This window comes from Tympanuchus pallidicinctus, unplaced genomic scaffold (genome assembly GCF_026119805.1).
Source record: "Tympanuchus pallidicinctus isolate F22 unplaced genomic scaffold, pur_lepc_1.0 scaffold5, whole genome shotgun sequence".
NCBI lineage: Eukaryota > Metazoa > Chordata > Aves > Galliformes > Phasianidae > Tympanuchus > Tympanuchus pallidicinctus.
The window spans coordinates 72,137,944-72,156,160 of record NW_026294769.1 but is presented as its reverse complement, the minus strand read 5'-3'; the positions used below and the strand labels follow the sequence as shown (position 1 = coordinate 72,156,160).

Sequence of the window (18,217 nt, the reverse complement as noted above, 5' to 3'; positions counted from 1 at the left end):
GCCACAACCTCCTTTCGGGGAGTTGTAGAGAGCAGTAAGGTGTCCCCTGAGCCTCCTTGTTTCCAGTCTAAACAATCCCAATTCCTTTGGTCACTTATAAGACTTGTGCTGTAGATCCCTCTCAGTTTCATTGCCCTTCTTTGGACACACTCCAGAGCCTCAGTGTCTCTTACAGTGAGGGGCCCAAAACTAAACACAGTATTGAGGTATGGCATCATCAGTGCTGAGTATAGTGGGATGGTCATCTCCCTGCTCCTGCTGGCTGCACTATTTCTGATACAAGGCAGGACACCATTGACCTTCTTGGCCACCTGGGCACGCTGCTGGCTCATGTTCAGCTGGCTGTCAGCTAACACCCTCAGATCCCTTTCTTCCATACAGTTTTCCAGCCACGCTGCCACAGGCCTGTAGTGATGTGTAGGATTGTTGTGACCAGCACTTAATTTTGTTAAAACTCATACAGTTGGTCTCAACCTATCAATCCAGCCTGTCCAGATCCCTCTGTAGGGCCTTTCTCAGGCAAATGAACACTTCTTCCCAACTTGATGTCATCAGCATCTGTAAATAAGAATTGACTTAAAATTAGAAGGATCTTAATCAGTCCGTATATTTATGTCAAGTGCTGCTCTTTTGCCCTCTTTCTAGATGATGACCTGCAGAACTGGTCAGATGGTGCAGAAATCTCATGTACAAAATTTGATGGTTATTGCGTGGAGATGAGTTTGGCCTTTAAATGATTTCCCTGAGAACAAAGTCTATGTCTGAGCACAGCAGTAGGAATAATGGCCTGCCTTCTTGTCTTCTTGTAGCTTCCAAAGGAAAGTTACCTATCAAATGGATGGCTCCAGAGTCAATCAACTTCCGACGCTTTACCTCAGCAAGTGATGTGTGGATGTTTGGTAGGTGAATCCAAAAGGGTTTGGTTTGTGCTGTCCTGTGGAAATGTTTGATGCTTCATTTTTATCGCTGTGAAATTAATAATTTCCAGATATTCCTCTGTATTTTTACTGTTCTTTCTAAAATTCCAGTTTCTTCCAGCATCTTTTCTGTCTCTGTGTTTTTCTTTTTCTCAGTAAGCCTGAAGTTGCGAGTGCTTTTTCATCTCTAATAAGAAACTGACAGAAATGAAGGTCATAATGGAGACCCTATTTTTTTTTTTTTACTTTTGTTTTTTCCTCTTAATTCTTTTTGTAATACCGTGGTTATTTTCAGTTTGTTTTATATTTTCACCTCCTATTTTCTTGATTTATTTTTTTTCTGCTGTTTTCATAATCTCTAGATCAGCCTACATTATGTCCTATTTGTAGCTCTTTAATGCTAAATTACCACTCAGTTTATATTTGATAGCTCCTCATAGCTTGCAATCATAGAATCACAGGGTTGGAAGGGGCCAACAAGATCATCCAGTCCAACTGCCCTCCCATCTCAATTACTACCCACTAAGCTACTAAGCCATATCTCGTAGCACTCAGAAAATATGACCTGAAGCTGAAAGAAAAATACGGGTCAATGGAAATATCCTGAAACCTTGATCTTTCTTTATTAAATTTGAAAGCTTTTATATGAATATGATCACCTGTGCTCAAGCTAGAGCTTACTGACTGCTTGTGGGGACAGACAAAACAAACATAGGCTGTGCGGAGGAACAAAGATGATGAGACATTAAATAAGAGCAGAACAGATGAGTAAGGGTTCACTCACTTTGTGAATTGAAATATGAGTGCTTTTAAGCAAAGGGTATGTGATTTTTATAGTAATATGAAGAAAGCTCTAGCACAGTCCCAGTTAGAAGAATTAAGCCTTTGAAACATACCGGCTGATAGTAAACCAACAGATGGTTTTTCTCTTTGTGCTTTTAACGTAGTTTCAACAGAAGCCGTTTTATTACATGGTTTCAGCACAAAACAAAACAAAAAAATTGGATCAATGCCAGGGCTGAATCACCCTCAAAGTGAAAATGCTCCTACGAGTCTGAACAAGCCGGGTGCAACGAGTCAGAGGATGAGCAAATAGGGCTCATTCTACATCTTTAAAAGAAAAAAAAAGTGGAGTAGATTTGAATATGAGCAACCATTCTGATTTACAATAGGTAGAATGTATCTAAATGTGAAACCAGGCTGCTGTGAGCCAGCTGAGTGTTGTGCTTCTTCACCAGCAGTTCTGGCTGGTAGTGCATATGTAATCTTACTGCACATCTCTCCCTTCTGCTCTCAGTTGGTAAGTAGGGGTCGATTCCATGGCTCTGTTTTTTTGAAGAAATCATGTTGTTTGGCTGTGCAAATCCAGCCAGCTGCTGTGGGAACTGATACATTTCTAACGTGTAGTATAGCTGAACATAACAGCTCTGAAAGAAGGCTTTTGTCCTTTATTTAAGTCACCGTTCTTATTAAATCTGCACTCTTAAAATGAAGACTTTGTGTGCTGGGGGTGGGGGAAGGGATTGCTTTCTTTCATTTTAACAGGTTTTCTTTGCTCACACAGGCAAAATGAATTGTGTTGTGTATTTTGTAGGTGTGTGCATGTGGGAGATCCTGATGCATGGGGTGAAGCCCTTCCAGGGAGTGAAAAATAATGATGTTATTGGCCGGATTGAGAACGGTGAGCGGCTGCCCATGCCTCCAAACTGCCCTCCCACCCTCTACAGCCTTATGACCAAGTGCTGGGCATACGACCCTAGTAGACGACCCAGGTTTACTGAACTGAAAGCACAACTGAGGTAGGGTTATTCTTCTGAACGGTCATTTCCTTGCTCAGAAATACTTGTTTTTGCTTTGTCTTCCATTACAGTACTTTCTTTCTATTAAAAATGAGTGTGTTAAGTTTTAACATCAGAAAGCCAGGTTATTGGTACCTTTTCTGGAAATACAGACCTTATCTGTTGGAGTAAATTAAATTAGGGAGTGAATTCATATGGTTGGAAACGTCAGTCGTGTTTCTCTGCCAGAAAGAACTCCATGTTTGTTTATAGTTTTAGCTACAATTTTCCAGCACAATGGTAGAAGGGATTTAGAGTTGCTTTTACCTAGGCAAACGTGCAGTGAACAGTTCTGGGGTAAAATGCAATTCTTTCGTAAGTAAACCAGTCGTCCAGTTTCAGAGTAGATGCCTTGAATTAGGTGTCTGAGCGTTTTCAGTAGAACAAACAAGATTTGGAGGAGGTGTTGCTGAAAGTCACTTTGTAACACAGGTAGCACACAGCAAGCATCTGTTTGCGCAGTTGTGCAGCTGCAAGAAATGCATTGTAATTAGCTAGAAATTATTTTGCGGGGGATGGACTGCCTTACAATTTATCTTGCAGTGAGTCTGAGTACATGATTTTGACACCAGTCTGAATTCACGCTCTTAGTTTATTCACAATGATTTATTTCAGTGCCTGTATGTTCATTTCTCCAGACAAGGTGTAGGGGTGATGTTTAAACTTTGAAGCATTACCGAGATATTGTACAGACATATTTATGACCATTTTTGTGGTATTCTAAGTGTTCAGTATTTGTTTTACTGAGACAACATAAACCTCAAACAATATGTGGGTATTGTGCAGCTGTAAATCCACTCTTGAATTTGTGGTGATTCATTGCCGGGTTCTTAAGTTTTATCTTACATCTTGTTTCACTTGTGTTCATAACATCTTGCATGCTCTCACTGGATGTTTGTGTTTGAAGAAAATTCACAAGTTGTTACAATGAGAGGCAATTTCACTGTGATTACAGTGTTGTTTCAGAGTGCCTGTATGGATAAGCTGTCCTAAGTTGAAGCTGCATTTTCAGTTTTTTTCCTCTTTCTTAAGTTTCTGTGTGTAACTGGGAGCTCATCTGTAGCCAAATAATTTACATAGCTAGAGAAGGACGTAGCCCTTCTCAGAAGGAACTGACTGTGTAGAGTTGACTATACAGGAAGGAGTGATAGGCCTCTGGGTAGGGACTACAGGGAGAAGATAGGATACAATAGTATGGTTTGGGTACTCGGTCACAGTTCATTTATTCTTTTTTTTTTTTTATACTCTTTTTAGTTTGCAGTCAGATTGTAGTGATCACTGTTGGCTGGCACAGAGGAGAAGGAAGTCCTAAAAAATGTGGATAGGAAGATAGTGTGTAAACTCAGACAGGGAAGGGAATTCCTCTTCCAGGAAGGGAAGAGGAACATTTTTGGTTGCCGCTGAAAATTTAGACTACTCATAGAGTCATGAGTCACAAGGGGAAGAGGAGGAAAAGGTATCACCAGATATACAGGACGGACAAGAACCCAGGAACCTGGCTTTCCTCACAAATACACAGCCAAAGGGTGAGAAACAACAGTCACAATTTCCAGAAAGGCAAGATGTGATCATTTATCGAGAAAGACGTTTCCCAGGGTGCGTGGTTACGCACTGAGGCAGGTCATCCAGAGACCGTGAAATTTCCATGCTGGGGGGCTTACAGACCTTGACTGAGGAAGGCTCTGAGGAACCTGAGCTCACTGTGTATCAAGCCCAACTTTAGAAGAAGATGGGACCAGCCACCTCTGGGAGCCCCTGCCAACTTCATTCTCCAAGTCTAGATGAAAAATGCACCACACAGGGATTTTTTTTTTTCCTCTTTCTGTCATGTTAGGATGTTGAGAACCATGGAGTCATTATGGTTGGAAAAGGACACTAAGATCATCTAGTCCGACTGTCAGCCCATCCGCACCATGCCCACTAACCATGTCTCTCAGTGCCACATCTACCCTTTTATTGAACATCTCCAGGGATGGTGACTCCACCACCTCCCTGGGCAGCCTGTTCCAGTTCTTGGCCACTTTTTCTCAGAAGAATTTTTTCCTCACGTCCAAGCTGAGAAGCTGTTTGAAGTTAAGGTTAGAGAAGAGGTTTTCTCCTGGAGCAACAGCAGTGCTGAAATCCAGTTTTTGCTCTCTTCTCACCAAAGCAGAAAGTTTTCTTCTGCTCCAAAATGTTGACATTTACCTCCTAGAAGTTAGGCAGCCCAATTGTCCTTAGGAATTCTTTGTGCTGCTCAGATTCAGCCTCTCATCGGAAAGGTTGCCAGTTCCCTTTTATGAGGCAATGTCAGGCAACTAGGAAGGATTGTGTTTCAAATCTCAAATTCCCATGAACTTGCAAAAACAAGCCATTTCCCTGGTGGCTTTTTCTGTGTGGTGTTGCTGCTGCTCATTCTGGATGTTTTCCAGGGTAGCTTTTTCAAACTGAGAGCAGACTGATTGTTTGCCTGAAGCCAGCAGTGCAACACTGCAGCATTCTTCTCTTTTTAATAACAAAGGCCATGGCTTTGGGGGGGGGGGGTGTGGAGCCAAAACCTTCTGCATCTGAAATAGCACTGATGGGAGCATAAATGCTTTGTGTGTTCTCAGTTTGTTTGATGTGTTTCATAGTAACATCTGCTTTGCACAAACTTTATTTGCAGTTGCTTGTGCCACGTGGGATGCTGATTACTGTAGAATTTATGTGATGTTATTGGGGTAGTAACAGAGCCTGGCATTTTGTGGTTTTGGGTCTGTCCAGAGTGACTGAGGATGAATTAGTCTTCAGAGCAAGCACAGAAACAGAAACTAAAGCATTTCCAGCTTTAGTTCATCCTCACTTCCTACATTTCCCATTTTCAGTTTGGGGAAAAACAAACAGAAAGGTGAGATGAAGTCAGAAAGCAGAGATGCTGCCTTGCTGTGCTGTCCTTTAGTGGGCCAGAGTGAAAGTCCAGAGCGTTTCGATCAGGAAATTTGTGTTTCCTTGATGATTACGTGTAGAAGATATTTTTAATTTTGCACTATGTGGTAAATAATATGGTAGACCTAAAGCATTTAATGAACCCAAATAATGCAGTATTACTTCTACAGCCTTGCCATTCAGAATTACTTATATAAGCTTAATTCTGCTATAACCATATGCTTGTTATGGCTGTATATGCCATCTCCTCCACATGTAGAACCATAGAATCATCAAGGTTGGAAAAGAGCACTAAGATCATCTAGTCCAGCCATCAGCCCATCACCACCGTGCCCACTAACTCCTTCCCTCAGTGCCACATCCGCCCTTTCCTTGTACATCTCTGGGAACATTAAATTTATTATTAAATTTAGTTCATTCTTTGCTGTGTTCAGTATGCTACACGTTTGTATGGCTACAGTTACACCAGTGTATTCAAGAGCTTTCTTAGAGGTCAGCTCCCAGGCTTGTGCTTGTGAGTCATGGTGCCCTGTCTGTTTCAGGCTGGTAATTCTGTTAAAAATGCTTTTTATATACATTGTTTAAGCTAAATTTTGATTTTGAGCTTTTCCATTCATGACATTTTCATGGCATCATTGAATAGATTTTATATCTAGTACCTATCGCTAATTATTCCTCTCCTCCAAAAATTGCAAAAGCAGTTTTATCAGTGCTGTGTTAGGATCATCAATTAGGCCTCTGTTGGTCACTGATGAAGAAGCACAGGTATTAGCAGAGGTGATGACCCCAGAAGCATCCGTGGGCTGCAGGTCATGTATTGAATACAGATAGAACCCTAAAAAAAGTATAAAAAATAAAAGCAAAGTAAAATAACGACTTTAGTCATCCACTGAAAGCTTGTTTCTGTGACTGCAGTGAGATGGTTAACTTGTTGGACTTGAGCCTTGTGAAAGCATTTGCTGTAGTTCCTGAAATGTTGCTTATAATGACAAGAAACAAAACTGATAAGAATGAGAGCAGTTTGGGTTCTGCTATTTTGTGACATCTGGCAAAAAATAATTTTAGCACATGTTTGATGCATATGATGGAGGTTTCAAAATTCTTCCTGAGCCTTTTGGTATTTGACAGCGACCATAAGCAATAATATCCATAGGAAAGTGTTTTTAAATTAGAGCTGTGTGGGAAAATGTGCTCATGTACATACAGCCTTGTATTTCTGAAGGCCAGAGACCGCAGAGAGGAAGAAAGAAGCTGCTGGTTCCAAGGGTCAGCATTTACTGTAGGTTCCCACACCACCATATGAGAAAACACTGACGTTGCTTTGCCTTTGGAAATTAAGGCTGCATTTCAGTATTTCAGATACTTCTACAGTGATCTCCTGGTAAATATTTCCTTTTCCATCTCCCTGACAAATTTCAGCAGAGAGATTCTTGGAAAATGGATGAAGTTTATCAGTTCCACAAACTTCTAATAGCTGAGATCTTTCATCAGATTTCTCAGCCTAGACAAGAAGATGCCCTGGATCCAGATTTGCTCAGGAAGCCATATGAATAGAAAGGCTTCTTCTCTTCATACTTCTCTTTGCTGCCAAGAATACAAGTAGTTTGGGAAAATATGCCTAGATGTGACTTTCCTGACCTTCTGTGAATACTAACAAACTGTTTGGAGTACTTAAGCAGCTGTACTGAGGAAGGGTCAAAAATATCTCTTGGCACACTTCAACTCCATCTATGGATTGGTCTTCCCTTTGTGAAAACAAAGGCATTTCTGTGAGTCATTTATATTCCTTGTGGTTTGGTGTAGTTTTTTTTTGTTTTTTGAGTGATGCTTCTCTGAAGCATTTCTATTTTATATTCTCCTCTTGTCAGCAGTAGTCAAGGGCATCCAAGTACAAACTCTGCTGCAACTGATCTGCCTCACATTTCCTCACTGTGTGATGAGAGGACCTGTGGTTGTACAGGCCAAGGAGTAGCGTGGTGTGTGAATGAGAGCTGGAAGGCAAAAATCTGAGCCTATGCTAAAACAAGTCACTGTGGTAGAAAATTGTCATTGCCAGTGATACAGTGGAAGCAGATGGTATTCCATTAAATGATGGCATGCCATAAGTAATACATGAAGGCAAATTGTGGCCTCCCAGTACTTGGAAAGAAGCATATAAACAGGAGGGGGAACGGCTGTTTAAGAGAATTGATAGTGATAGCACAAGGGGGAATGGTTTTAAACTGAGACAGGGGAGGTTTAGGTTAGATATTAGGAGGAGGTTTTTCACTCAGAGGGTGGTGAGGCACTGGAACAGGTTGCCCAAGGAGGCTGTGGATGCCCCATCCCTGGAGGCATTCAAGGCCAGGCTGGATGTGGCTCTGGGCAGCCTGGTCTGGTGGTTGGTGACCCTGCACATAGCAGGGGGTTGAAATGATCACTGTGGTCCTTTTCAACCCAGGCCATTCTATGAAATAGGCACCAGTGTTTCATTCCTTTTTGTGGAAAATCAGGGCTGTGCTGTGACAAACTGTACCCGTGGCCCCAAGTTGTCAATAAGCCATCTCTAAATTTAGTCAGCTGCTTTTAGCTGGCTTTTGTTCCATTCCCGTAGCTTGGAGTAGAGCAACTGCTGTACCAAGAGCTTTGTTAAAAAATGTATATATATTTATATATATATATATACACACACACACACATATACGTATAGGTGAGTTTTTGTGTTGTTGGGGTTTTTTTGGTTGAGTTCTGAGGTATTTTTGAAAGATCTTAACCACGGTTTATGACTACAGCCACATCTTGAGTGATTTCTCACGGTACATAAAAATGCACGCTGAATATTTGAAGCATGAACTACCTTAAGGCAGTGGGATTTGGCTCATTCTTTGTGAGTCCAAGTGAGAAATATTTTGTTCCTTACTCTGAAGGAAAAAAAGAGGTGGTAAAGTAGAAAGGTTTTCCTTTTAGTCGCCTCTGTTGGGCTGTAGCTGTTTTTCTGTGGCTGTTCTATCAGGATGACTTCTGCAAATAACTTGTCTGATTTTGTTTTTGTTCCACATTCTTGTGTTACTTCAGCAATGATGGATTGGAATTGCAGCATACTTAGAGACGCGGGTTAGCTGCAGCGAGACAAGATGACTTCGCTGCTTTTAAAAAGGGGCATGGATTCTTTTGGCTGGGGAAGGAAAAGCGGAGTTCTAGTCTGCAACCAAGCAGGAATTTACTCTTGAAATAAGCAATGAAGTTCCAAGATTAGAATAGATTGCTGCAGTTGATCTCATCCCTTGTATGAGTAATTCTGGGTGGTTATTTAGTAGGCTGCACAGATTATAAACTCAGTGCTGAGCTTTGTTTCTCAAAAGGCTGGAGTGATAAAGAAGCTGCAATGGCTGCTTTACGGGATTGTCCTCACTCTGGGGAGATGGATATGTAAATATTCTGCCCTCCCCAGATCTCCATGCTATCCATGTAGTGTGCAGCTCCAGTGAATTGGCAGCTCCCTCCTCCAGAGCTTCATTCTGAGTATTTTTTAAATGGCAAATATCCAACATTAATAATCCACATAGCAGAGCTGGGAGGAGGCTGCTGTGGGGGCAGCGGGATCACGTTGAACTTCAAACAGTCTTTTTAATAGTCAGAACTGTGGTAAGTAGCAAACGAGTTTTACTACTGTCTTGTGCTTTGTTGGAAATGCAGCCTTCTGACCTGAGTGTTCAAATGCTGCGTGAATGATCTCAGATATTTCTGTTTTGCTGAATTTCTTTGCTGTGTGTGTTCCTGCTTAGGCTGAAATATAAGGGGAAAGCGTGGTATTTAAAGTGTTTTTGACTGCTTTACTCAACAGAGAAAAAAATGGCAATGCGTTGAAGCTCTGTTGAGTTTCCGTAAATATGTATTTTCAGTTTATTTTGATCCTTTAGAGCAATTCAGTAGAATATTTTCTTGTGAAAAATAAGTTTTCATGCAAGTAAGTGCTTGATTTATTGTCTCTGAGGATTTCTCTGTGTAATTGCACATCAAAAGAAATGTTAGCATGCAAAGAAATTTTTATACAAGATCAACCACTGCTTTCTAAAAACCTGATACTGCTTCTGATGTTAAAGGCACAGTGATAATCCTACAGATGTATTCCCTCAGGCTTTCAGAAACATACCCAGTGTACATAAGAGAGCTCTGACTTTCAGTTCTCACTCTGTCGAATAATATTGATTAGTTTGTGAGATGTGGGAGCCCTGGGGAGGGGTCTATGAGAGATCAAACAGGAGTTTTACTGAGATACTGTATGTTTTTCTTAGTACAATACTGGAGGAGGAGAAGCAGCAGCAAGAAGAACGGATGAGAATGGAATCCAGGCGACAAGTCACAGTATCCTGGGATTCAGGAGGATCAGATGAAGCTCCTCCCAAGGTAGCTATCAGAACACGAAGCATCAATGTTTCTAAAATTAATGATAATGCTCCTTTTAATTCCATTTATTTTTTCCAAGCCTTGTTTGAGGGGTTGGTTAAGACAACGGCGTTCAGCCCAATTCCGTCATCATCAGCTAATGCTTGCCTGAAATGACCCAGCTCTCTTTAGACTGTTATTAGGGCTGATCTCTGCTATAATTTGCACTGACAATTTTCTGATTCTTGTTTATTCAACTTGCAGGAGACTGCTGTAGTTGCCACAAAAATGTTTCCAGGCTTTTTCTTCTCTCTCTTCTAGTGCTCCTGTGAAATGTTAGCTGGTGCGATTTCAGACCCCTGTAAAGCTTTTTTTATAACAGATCAGAATTGAAATTAATTAATTGTATTTTTTTTTCATTTTCCTTGCTCTGAACAAAAAGTAGCAGTTTTATGTCCGAGGAACTTAATTGTTCTAGACTACTCTTATCTTTGTTCCATTGCACGTCTGTCCTGTGGATGTCACTGAGGTGCTCTGCAGTCTGACTTCACCAGCTGCCGAGCACTGACTTCTCTCAATAACTTGTGTGCTTTTTGTTCTTCGAAGGAGTCCATATTTCAGAGAATTTAATTTTGTGCCCTCACCGCTGTGGTGAGGAGTAGTACCCGCATCCTGATCGGTTTGGGATGAGTTCCTGTAGCCCTCTGTGCAAGCTCTGGTACTCAGAGGGATTGTAGTCAGAGTGTAGAATCCTGGAATCATTAAAACTGGAAGTCACTAAGGTCAGCTAGTCCAACCACCAGCCCATCCCCACGATGCCCACTGAACCACGTCCCTCTGTGCCACATCTACCCGTCTCTTGGAAAGTAATAGTGGGGCAACTTCTGCTGCATGTCCCCTAGCATTCATCAAAAGGAAACATATTTTTGTTTGGTTTCCTATCTCTGGCTTGTTGCTTGACAGATTTCCTAGTTTGGTTCTCCATTTTGATAGCTTTATGGCAGGAATTGCAGACCCTGTAACTGTTTTTACTTCAGAGTTAAGAATGGCGAGCAATCCATCACACTGATCAGGCTTCTGAGATAAACTGCCAGGACTTGATGCATATATAGCCAGATAATGTACTGAGCTACAGAAGGAGATGAACTGCATGAATCAGAGCAATATCCTACTTAATAACAATTCAAATTTATTATTATACTGACATTAAACTACTTAGTAATACTTAGTTATTACAACATTGTTTAAGAATGTATTCAGTCTTGAGGCTTTAGGGCTAATTCAAATGAATACTTCTACGTAGTAGATGAGCAGCACTGAATTAGAACTGATCATCATCAGACCTTTAGGTGCAACATCCAAACCAAAACTTGAAAGAAGTTAAGTTACGATTGAAATTAATTCTCCTATAACTGCATGCTTTTTTAGTGTTTCAACTCTTTAAGATATTTTCACTGTGTATGCAGTGAAATTGTTGCTTGGGTTTTTTATACAGTGTTTTTGTGTAACATGGATATGTGTACTAATGATGCTGCTACAAGTTGAATTTTTTTACATAGGGTATCTCAAGCATCCCTTAAGTTACTATCTGATTTTTTTTAATAATGACAATTGATTTTTCTGTCATTAATTTGTTGTAACAGTTCTTCATGTGCTTAAACTCTCATTTATAGCCTTCAATTCCTCACCTTCTCAGATAACTCACAACTCTCACAGTTTGTGCTCTGAAATTACTTTTACCAGTAATTAGTTAGAAACCTTAGATAGAAAAGATCTCACTACAGAGTGACAACAGTTTCCATGTAGGGATGATAAAATTCTGCAGTTCCAAAGTAATGTGATAGTGGCTTTTAACTGAAAGAGAATGTTGAGGTTTGAGTTTTGTACTGGGGATGTTTGCCTCTTTGGTTGTTTTTTTTCTTCCCTCTGAAATACACAGCAGTACTCTCCCTCATCAAAAAGGCAAAGGTACCTTTAGCACTGGGACAGGTTGCCCAAGGAGGCTGTGGATGCCCCATCCGTGGTGGCATTCAAGGCCAGGCTGGATGTGGCTCTGGGCAGCCTGGTCTGCTGGTTGGTGACCCTGCACATAGCAGGGGGTTGGAACCAGATGATCATTGTGGTCCTTTTCAACCATTCTATGATTCTGTGATAGAGGTTAACATCAAGTATAAATAACTGGACACTTCTACTTTGAAGATAAAAATAAGTTGTTCTGAGCATCATTTTCCATCACTGCTTCTTTCAGCAGTGTGAAATTTCTTTACTTACTCTGGCAAAAGGATGGCCAGCTTGTTCATTGTGTGCAGACAAAAAAGCTTCTTTTTTGTTGGGCTTTCCTAATTTCTTCTGATTTTTCTCATGTATTCCTGTAATTACACATCAGCTTTGTTTACATACAGAGTGTTCTGTTTCTGCTGAAAGTGTCAAGAATGATGCTTAGGGAAATAATCTGATAGCTTTTCTTTAGCTGTCCTTCCTAATAGAAGCAATTTTTTATGACTGGGTATGGGTTGCAGAAACAGAGCATGTTCAGAATATGGCCAGAAGCACCTTCTGTTTTAAGGCAGTGAATTATATGGGGATTAATGGTCAGAACTGACTTTGGTCCTCAGAATAATGCGTGTAAATATTTGTGCTGAACAAAGTTAGATTTGTATTCAGATTGAAGCACAGTAATTTGCTTTTGGGTACAGTTACAGAGCAATAAATGGCAAAACTTTACATAATGCGAATTATGAACTTAGAAACAATGCTATTTCAGCTTGAAAGCCTGATTTAAGACTTCTGGAGCGTTCTCTTTGGATTTAAGAACAGCACAGAGAAGGGCCCCATCATGCAAGCAATCAAATAAGCCCCAGAAATAGACAGAGTGAATGCTACTTATTGAAATATCCAGCAAACAATTCAGCCTCTGTTGTTTCCAAATGAAAATGGAGGAAAACTTATTTTTATGTTGTTTTTGTTCTAACTGGTAAATAATGTAGAATGTTTATTTCAGGGATTTATTCCTTTATTTATTTTAGCTTCTGTGTGTAATGTAAATGTTTGTTTCATCAGAGAATAATTTTGTGGGCTTAGATCCTGTTTGACTCTTAAAATTTCTTTGTATTTGCAGCCCAGCAGGCCTGGTTACCCCAGCCCAAGGTCCAGTGAAGGGTTTTATCCGAGTCCTCAGCATATGGTACAGCCAAATCACTATCAGGTATTATATTTTGAACTCGGCATGTATCTTTTCAAATGTGGTGTTTGTAACTTAGCTGTAGCTTGTGAGATTGATTCACTTCTGCTGCTGTTTAGTTTCATTGACTACTGCTGTGTTTTTGTTCTGCATCAGAACAAACCCTGAACTGAGCGTAGTAGGTTTCCTCCAGATGGTAAATATTTTCATATCTGATGTAGTGCTCAAGTTCTTAAAACTGAAGTGAAGCACATTAGACTTTTTCATATTTACTGAAGGAATGTGGTGCTCCTGTTAGCATTTATCAGATCGTAGAATGTCTGGAGTAAAGACCTTATTTATAGATTATTATCAGAGAATAGAAGCATTAAGATTGGAAAAGGTTACGAAGGTTATCCAGTCCAACCATCAGCCCATCACCACCATGCCCACTAAACCACATCCCTCAGTGCCATATCCACACATTTCTTAATGAATCATAGAATCGTAGCATTTGTGCTGTTGAAATGGAGTCTTGGGCTGGCTTGGAATTTTTGCTGTGTTATAAAATCACTTGCATTATAGAACAGGTTTGGTGGTGCACTTTCCTTGGATTTATTGATACTGTACTCCCTAATACTTCTCTGAAACAGTTCTGTTTTCCATTGGCAGATAGCCTTCTTTAGGTCTATTCAAACCAACAGCCATATACAACAGACTTAGATGAGATTTTTATTTTTTTTTTCCACGGGGGTGGGGAGGTTTTAATTTTTTAATCAGAATATTTCAAACTTACTAAAGCTAGTTTGATTTTTCTGTGGATAATTTTTCAAGCCGTGCAGCTAAGCACAGTAATTACATGCAGTCACTCAGATCTTAAGCTTGTAATATACAGTGGGGGGTACATTATTTATGCCTTGTAGGGTGATGTGTGCATAGCTCCTATTAACTTGAATGTGAGCTGTGTGTATGTAAGTATTCCAAAAGTATCAGTAGGGTTGGTTTTGTTTGTCAGAGTACTTCGATCTTCTTGACTACAGAAGTTGAAACATACTTTCTAATGTTGCTGTTTGGTTAGGCATCCTCAGATAGCATATGAGTTAGAGAAAGGTTTTGTGTCACATCTTGGCTTGGCTTCCTTCTTTTGTTGCTTGCTTTCTTCCCTCACAATGACTGCTTGAATTGAGTCACTCATATTTACTCCCTTGAAAAAAAAAAAAAAGAAGATTATTAAGTCCTGCTACTGTAACATTCTTTTTCTTTATCCCTAAAGGTATCTGGCTACTCTGGTTCTCATGGGATACCAGCCATGGCAGGCAGCATTTATCCTGGGCAAGCTTCTCTCTTGGATCAGACAGATTCCTGGAACCATCGACCTCAGGAAGCATCCGTGTGGCAACCAAACATGGAGGTATGGTGAACTGATACAGCTGTTGCTGCACTTTGTGTAGTAAATACACTTCTTTAAAATTCCTTAGGTATATCTGGAGAGTACTATAGGAAAAACAAGTTGTTTCAGTAGTGTTTTTTAAATTGCCTTCCTGCAGTGGGATGGGAGTCATGACTGAATTCAGTGCTTTAACCAGATCCTGCATATAGCCACAAGGGACATGGAATTATTTCCCCCTTCTAACTTCGCAGCATTTTTTTTTTTGTTCTCCTCCAATATTTTCCTTTTTTTTTTCATTCCATTTTTATCGTTCCACAAAGATTCTGTCTAAATCCATTTGCTCTCTAAGCAGAGAGCAGATAGGTGTCCACATCTTCAGTTTGCCTCAAGCTACTCTTTGTTCATTTGGTCATATATGCTGCCATTACTGCTTGCAGCCATGCAGTTTTTCACGCTCTGTGTAGTTTAGTTAAGCACTGTCATTCCAGGTAGTTCAGCATTCCTGTTTATTCTAGAGGGGCAGTTGAAACAATTTAATTATGTCGTGCTTGAATAAAGTATAGGCAGAGGCATGTGACCACTTTGCACGTGTTCAAATTGTTTCAATGTTCACAAATTGCCAGTTGCTGTAAGACTGCATAAATTGTTTTGTAGGATTCAGGCACTTTGGACGTACGAGGAATGGGGCAGGTTCTACCCACACATCTCATGGAGGAGAGATTAATAAGACAACAACAAGAGATGGAAGAAGATCAACGCTGGCTTGAAAAAGAGGAACGATTCCTGGTAATGCTTTGTTTTGTGGTTACTGTTTGTTCGCTCATTCATTCATTCTGATTTTTCTTTAAGTGTTCAGCTAGTTAGTGTGTCCTGTGCTACAGACACAGATACCACAGGAGCACGGAATAGCTGAAATTAACAGAGACCTCTGGATCCATGTGGTCCAATCCCTGCTCAAGTAGGGACACCTACAGGGTGTCCAAGGCCACGTCCAGGTGGCTGTTGAAGATCTCCAAGGAGCAGGCTACGTAACCTCGCTTTGCCAGTGCTCAGTTCTCTACACAATGTGGGAATGGTTCCTGATGTTTAGGCAGAACCTCTTGGGTTCCATTTTGTCTGCACTGTTTCTTGTCTTGGCACTGGGCACCACTGAAAAGAACCAAACTCAAACAGCTGATATTTTTCCTGTATAGGTTCATGCTGAGGAGTCTTTGAGTCCATAAGCCTCACTGGATAGGTGAATGGCAGTGGTGTGGTTTGGGTTGTGACAAGCATCAACACGTTTGGTTTCAAGTGTATTTCAAGGAATATTTTGATTTGAAAGCTTTTCTTGTTGTATGTAGTCAGAAGGCAAGTTTCTGTCAATGCAAGTGTGGTAAGTTTGTTGTGAGAGCTAAGTTTGAGTAATTGCTCAGGTGACTTATTTTGGAGACCAATATTTGCTGGTTAGCTTGTCTCACTAATTTTAAAGCCATATTTTAGGGATGTTGAAGCCAGTACCTTGATTCCCTTGGAAGTAAGTATCTATGCTTTATTGTACAGGATGTGAATGGGAAGGAATGGAGAGCAGATCTTAAATGTAAACAGTGTTACTGAGACCTAATTCTTTTGCAATTGATTTACCTAAGTCTCTTAGGGTGTTCATTAGATACGCTCATCTGAACACTTGACGAGCAACCAACGGTAAGATAAATCTCCACTAGCAGATGGGAGCTGCTGGTGGATGCCTCCATGCCCATTGCGTGTTCTAGCTAAGATCTGTGACAGAGGTAGTATTTCACTTTTGATTAAAAGGCAATGAAGCTTGCTTTTGGCTTCTTTATCTCTGCCAACACTCTTGGAAATTTGTTGTTTACCATTTGATGATGATACAGAAACCACTGTACCCAGATTGCTTTGTCAAATGTGTTACAAGGGAGAGGAAAGGAAAAACTTCTTGCCTAATTGAGGCATTAGCTTTTCCAGTCCTGAATGGCTTTCACAAATGTGGATTAAAGTGTATAAGATCATCAGGAATTTTGTGAGGGATTAATGTATTGCCCCAAGAGTGCTCACTTAATAAAACACCTTTTGAGACGTGGTAACTTCAGGTGGTGGCAGTGGGTTGTGCGGCAGCTTTCACCTTTTCTGCAGAATAGGTGATAATTATGTGTAGCACTCAGTGTCAGTGTTCTGCTTTGCTTCAGCCCCACGACCATCAAGATGTTGAACATCTCCCGGATTGCTGCTTGTTGCTTTTTCTTTTGCCCTGTAATAGTGTGCTGCTGGAGAGACTCCATCACTGTGACCACCTCCAGTTTAAAGGAAATAGAAGGCGCTCATGAGCTTGTGAGCTCTACAACTCTGTAGCTTTTTCAGAGCTGGTTTTGGTTGTAAACCCAACGTAAATGTTAAACAGTTGGAAAGGGAAAAAGAGCAAGTTTGAAGGGGAGTAAGTGTGAAGTTAAGTGACCAAAATGGGGAATTAGAATTCACAGGAGACTTAAATTCTTGATCTTTCCACACTTAACATTTTCAGTATAGAGGCATGGGGGTTATAATTCAATGCATTGCAGACTGTGTGACGCTGTGTCAGAAGTTGAACAAGCTGTAGTGATTGTCACAAGCTATATTTGAACCCATAGCATGGTACATCGCCTGGGAAACTTTGGCTTAAACATGGCTATTTCTTGAAAAAGGAGCATGGTTTTCTAGGTTTTGTGCTGAACAAATCAAGACAGTAGAAGAGGCGTTGTGAGGAAGCAGTCCTGTAGGCCTTGCCCTTCTCCTGAAGAACATCCAGAGATTATACAAGATTCCAAACATGAGAGTCCAGTGTAGAAGCATTGTATATGTTGTACATGTTCACACTGCTTACCCCGTGGTCTCTAATAAAGAACCGACATTTCTTCTGTCCAGAGAAGGTCTTCACTAAAACCTCTGGAAGTTTGAAGGAAGAGAGACAACTTATTTTACCAGGGAGTGTTCTATCTCTCGTGCTTTGAGAGCGTTCTGCGGGAAGACAAACCTTAAGGTTTTGATGACGTTGTTTGGCTGGTGTGGCTCTCCTGTCCCTGCTTTAGGTTTCAGAAGAACATTTTTCCTTTTAGGAATAGAGAACAATAGAGAGAGAAGAGCCAGATTTAAATTTTTAACTTATGTAACCCTACAGCCTAGTGTTCTTAGTTTAAAGCTGGCTGCTTTCAAAAGCAACTCTATTCACACAGTATTCAGACTCCTACAGTTTATCTTAAATCTTATTTCTATTATTGAGGACTCAGAGCAGTGACTGCAAATCAGTTAATGTGAAATGTTGTGTAATGAGAAGGAAAATCCTTACTGGGATTTCTTTTGGCACAATTTTTGCTAGTGATTGCTCATGATTCAAAATTTATCGCTGTATTTGCAAAGAATAACTACAACTCATAACATTTAGGACAAAGATGAACAGCATTGATGCTGTGTTTGCTAGAAGAGACACCCGAGATGAAGAATGAAATGGCAGTGGCATTGAAATGGAAATGCACAGTCTTCAGAGAGGATGATGTCTGTGTGGTTTGTCTGAAAGCAGTCCTTTGAGAACATGTAAATAGTATGTGAAAGGAGATGGAGATGTTGTTTGCAAGCTGCAGCTAATGGAATCCACAACTCTAAAATTCTGCTG

General features: G+C 40.5%; 1 protein-coding gene across 11 annotated transcripts in view; it reads left to right on the top strand.

Moving 5' to 3' along the window:
- The window catches only part of PTK2 (protein tyrosine kinase 2), a 201,937-nt gene that overhangs the window by 168,069 nt on the left and 15,651 nt on the right, over nucleotides 1-18,217 (top strand). For 10 of the 11 annotated variants that reach the window (XM_052703579.1, XM_052703581.1, XM_052703578.1 and 7 more), the window contains 6 exons: nucleotides 810-899; nucleotides 2,512-2,716; nucleotides 9,934-10,045; nucleotides 13,143-13,229; nucleotides 14,458-14,595; nucleotides 15,229-15,360. In XM_052703579.1, the coding sequence (XP_052559539.1) occupies nucleotides 810-899; nucleotides 2,512-2,716; nucleotides 9,934-10,045; nucleotides 13,143-13,229; nucleotides 14,458-14,595; nucleotides 15,229-15,360 (764 nt within the window). Of the gene's footprint in view, nucleotides 1-809; nucleotides 900-2,511; nucleotides 2,717-8,719; nucleotides 9,284-9,933; nucleotides 10,046-13,142; nucleotides 13,230-14,457; nucleotides 14,596-15,228; nucleotides 15,361-18,217 lie in introns of those variants that run through there. The other variant, XM_052703583.1, reaches the window with a different exon arrangement.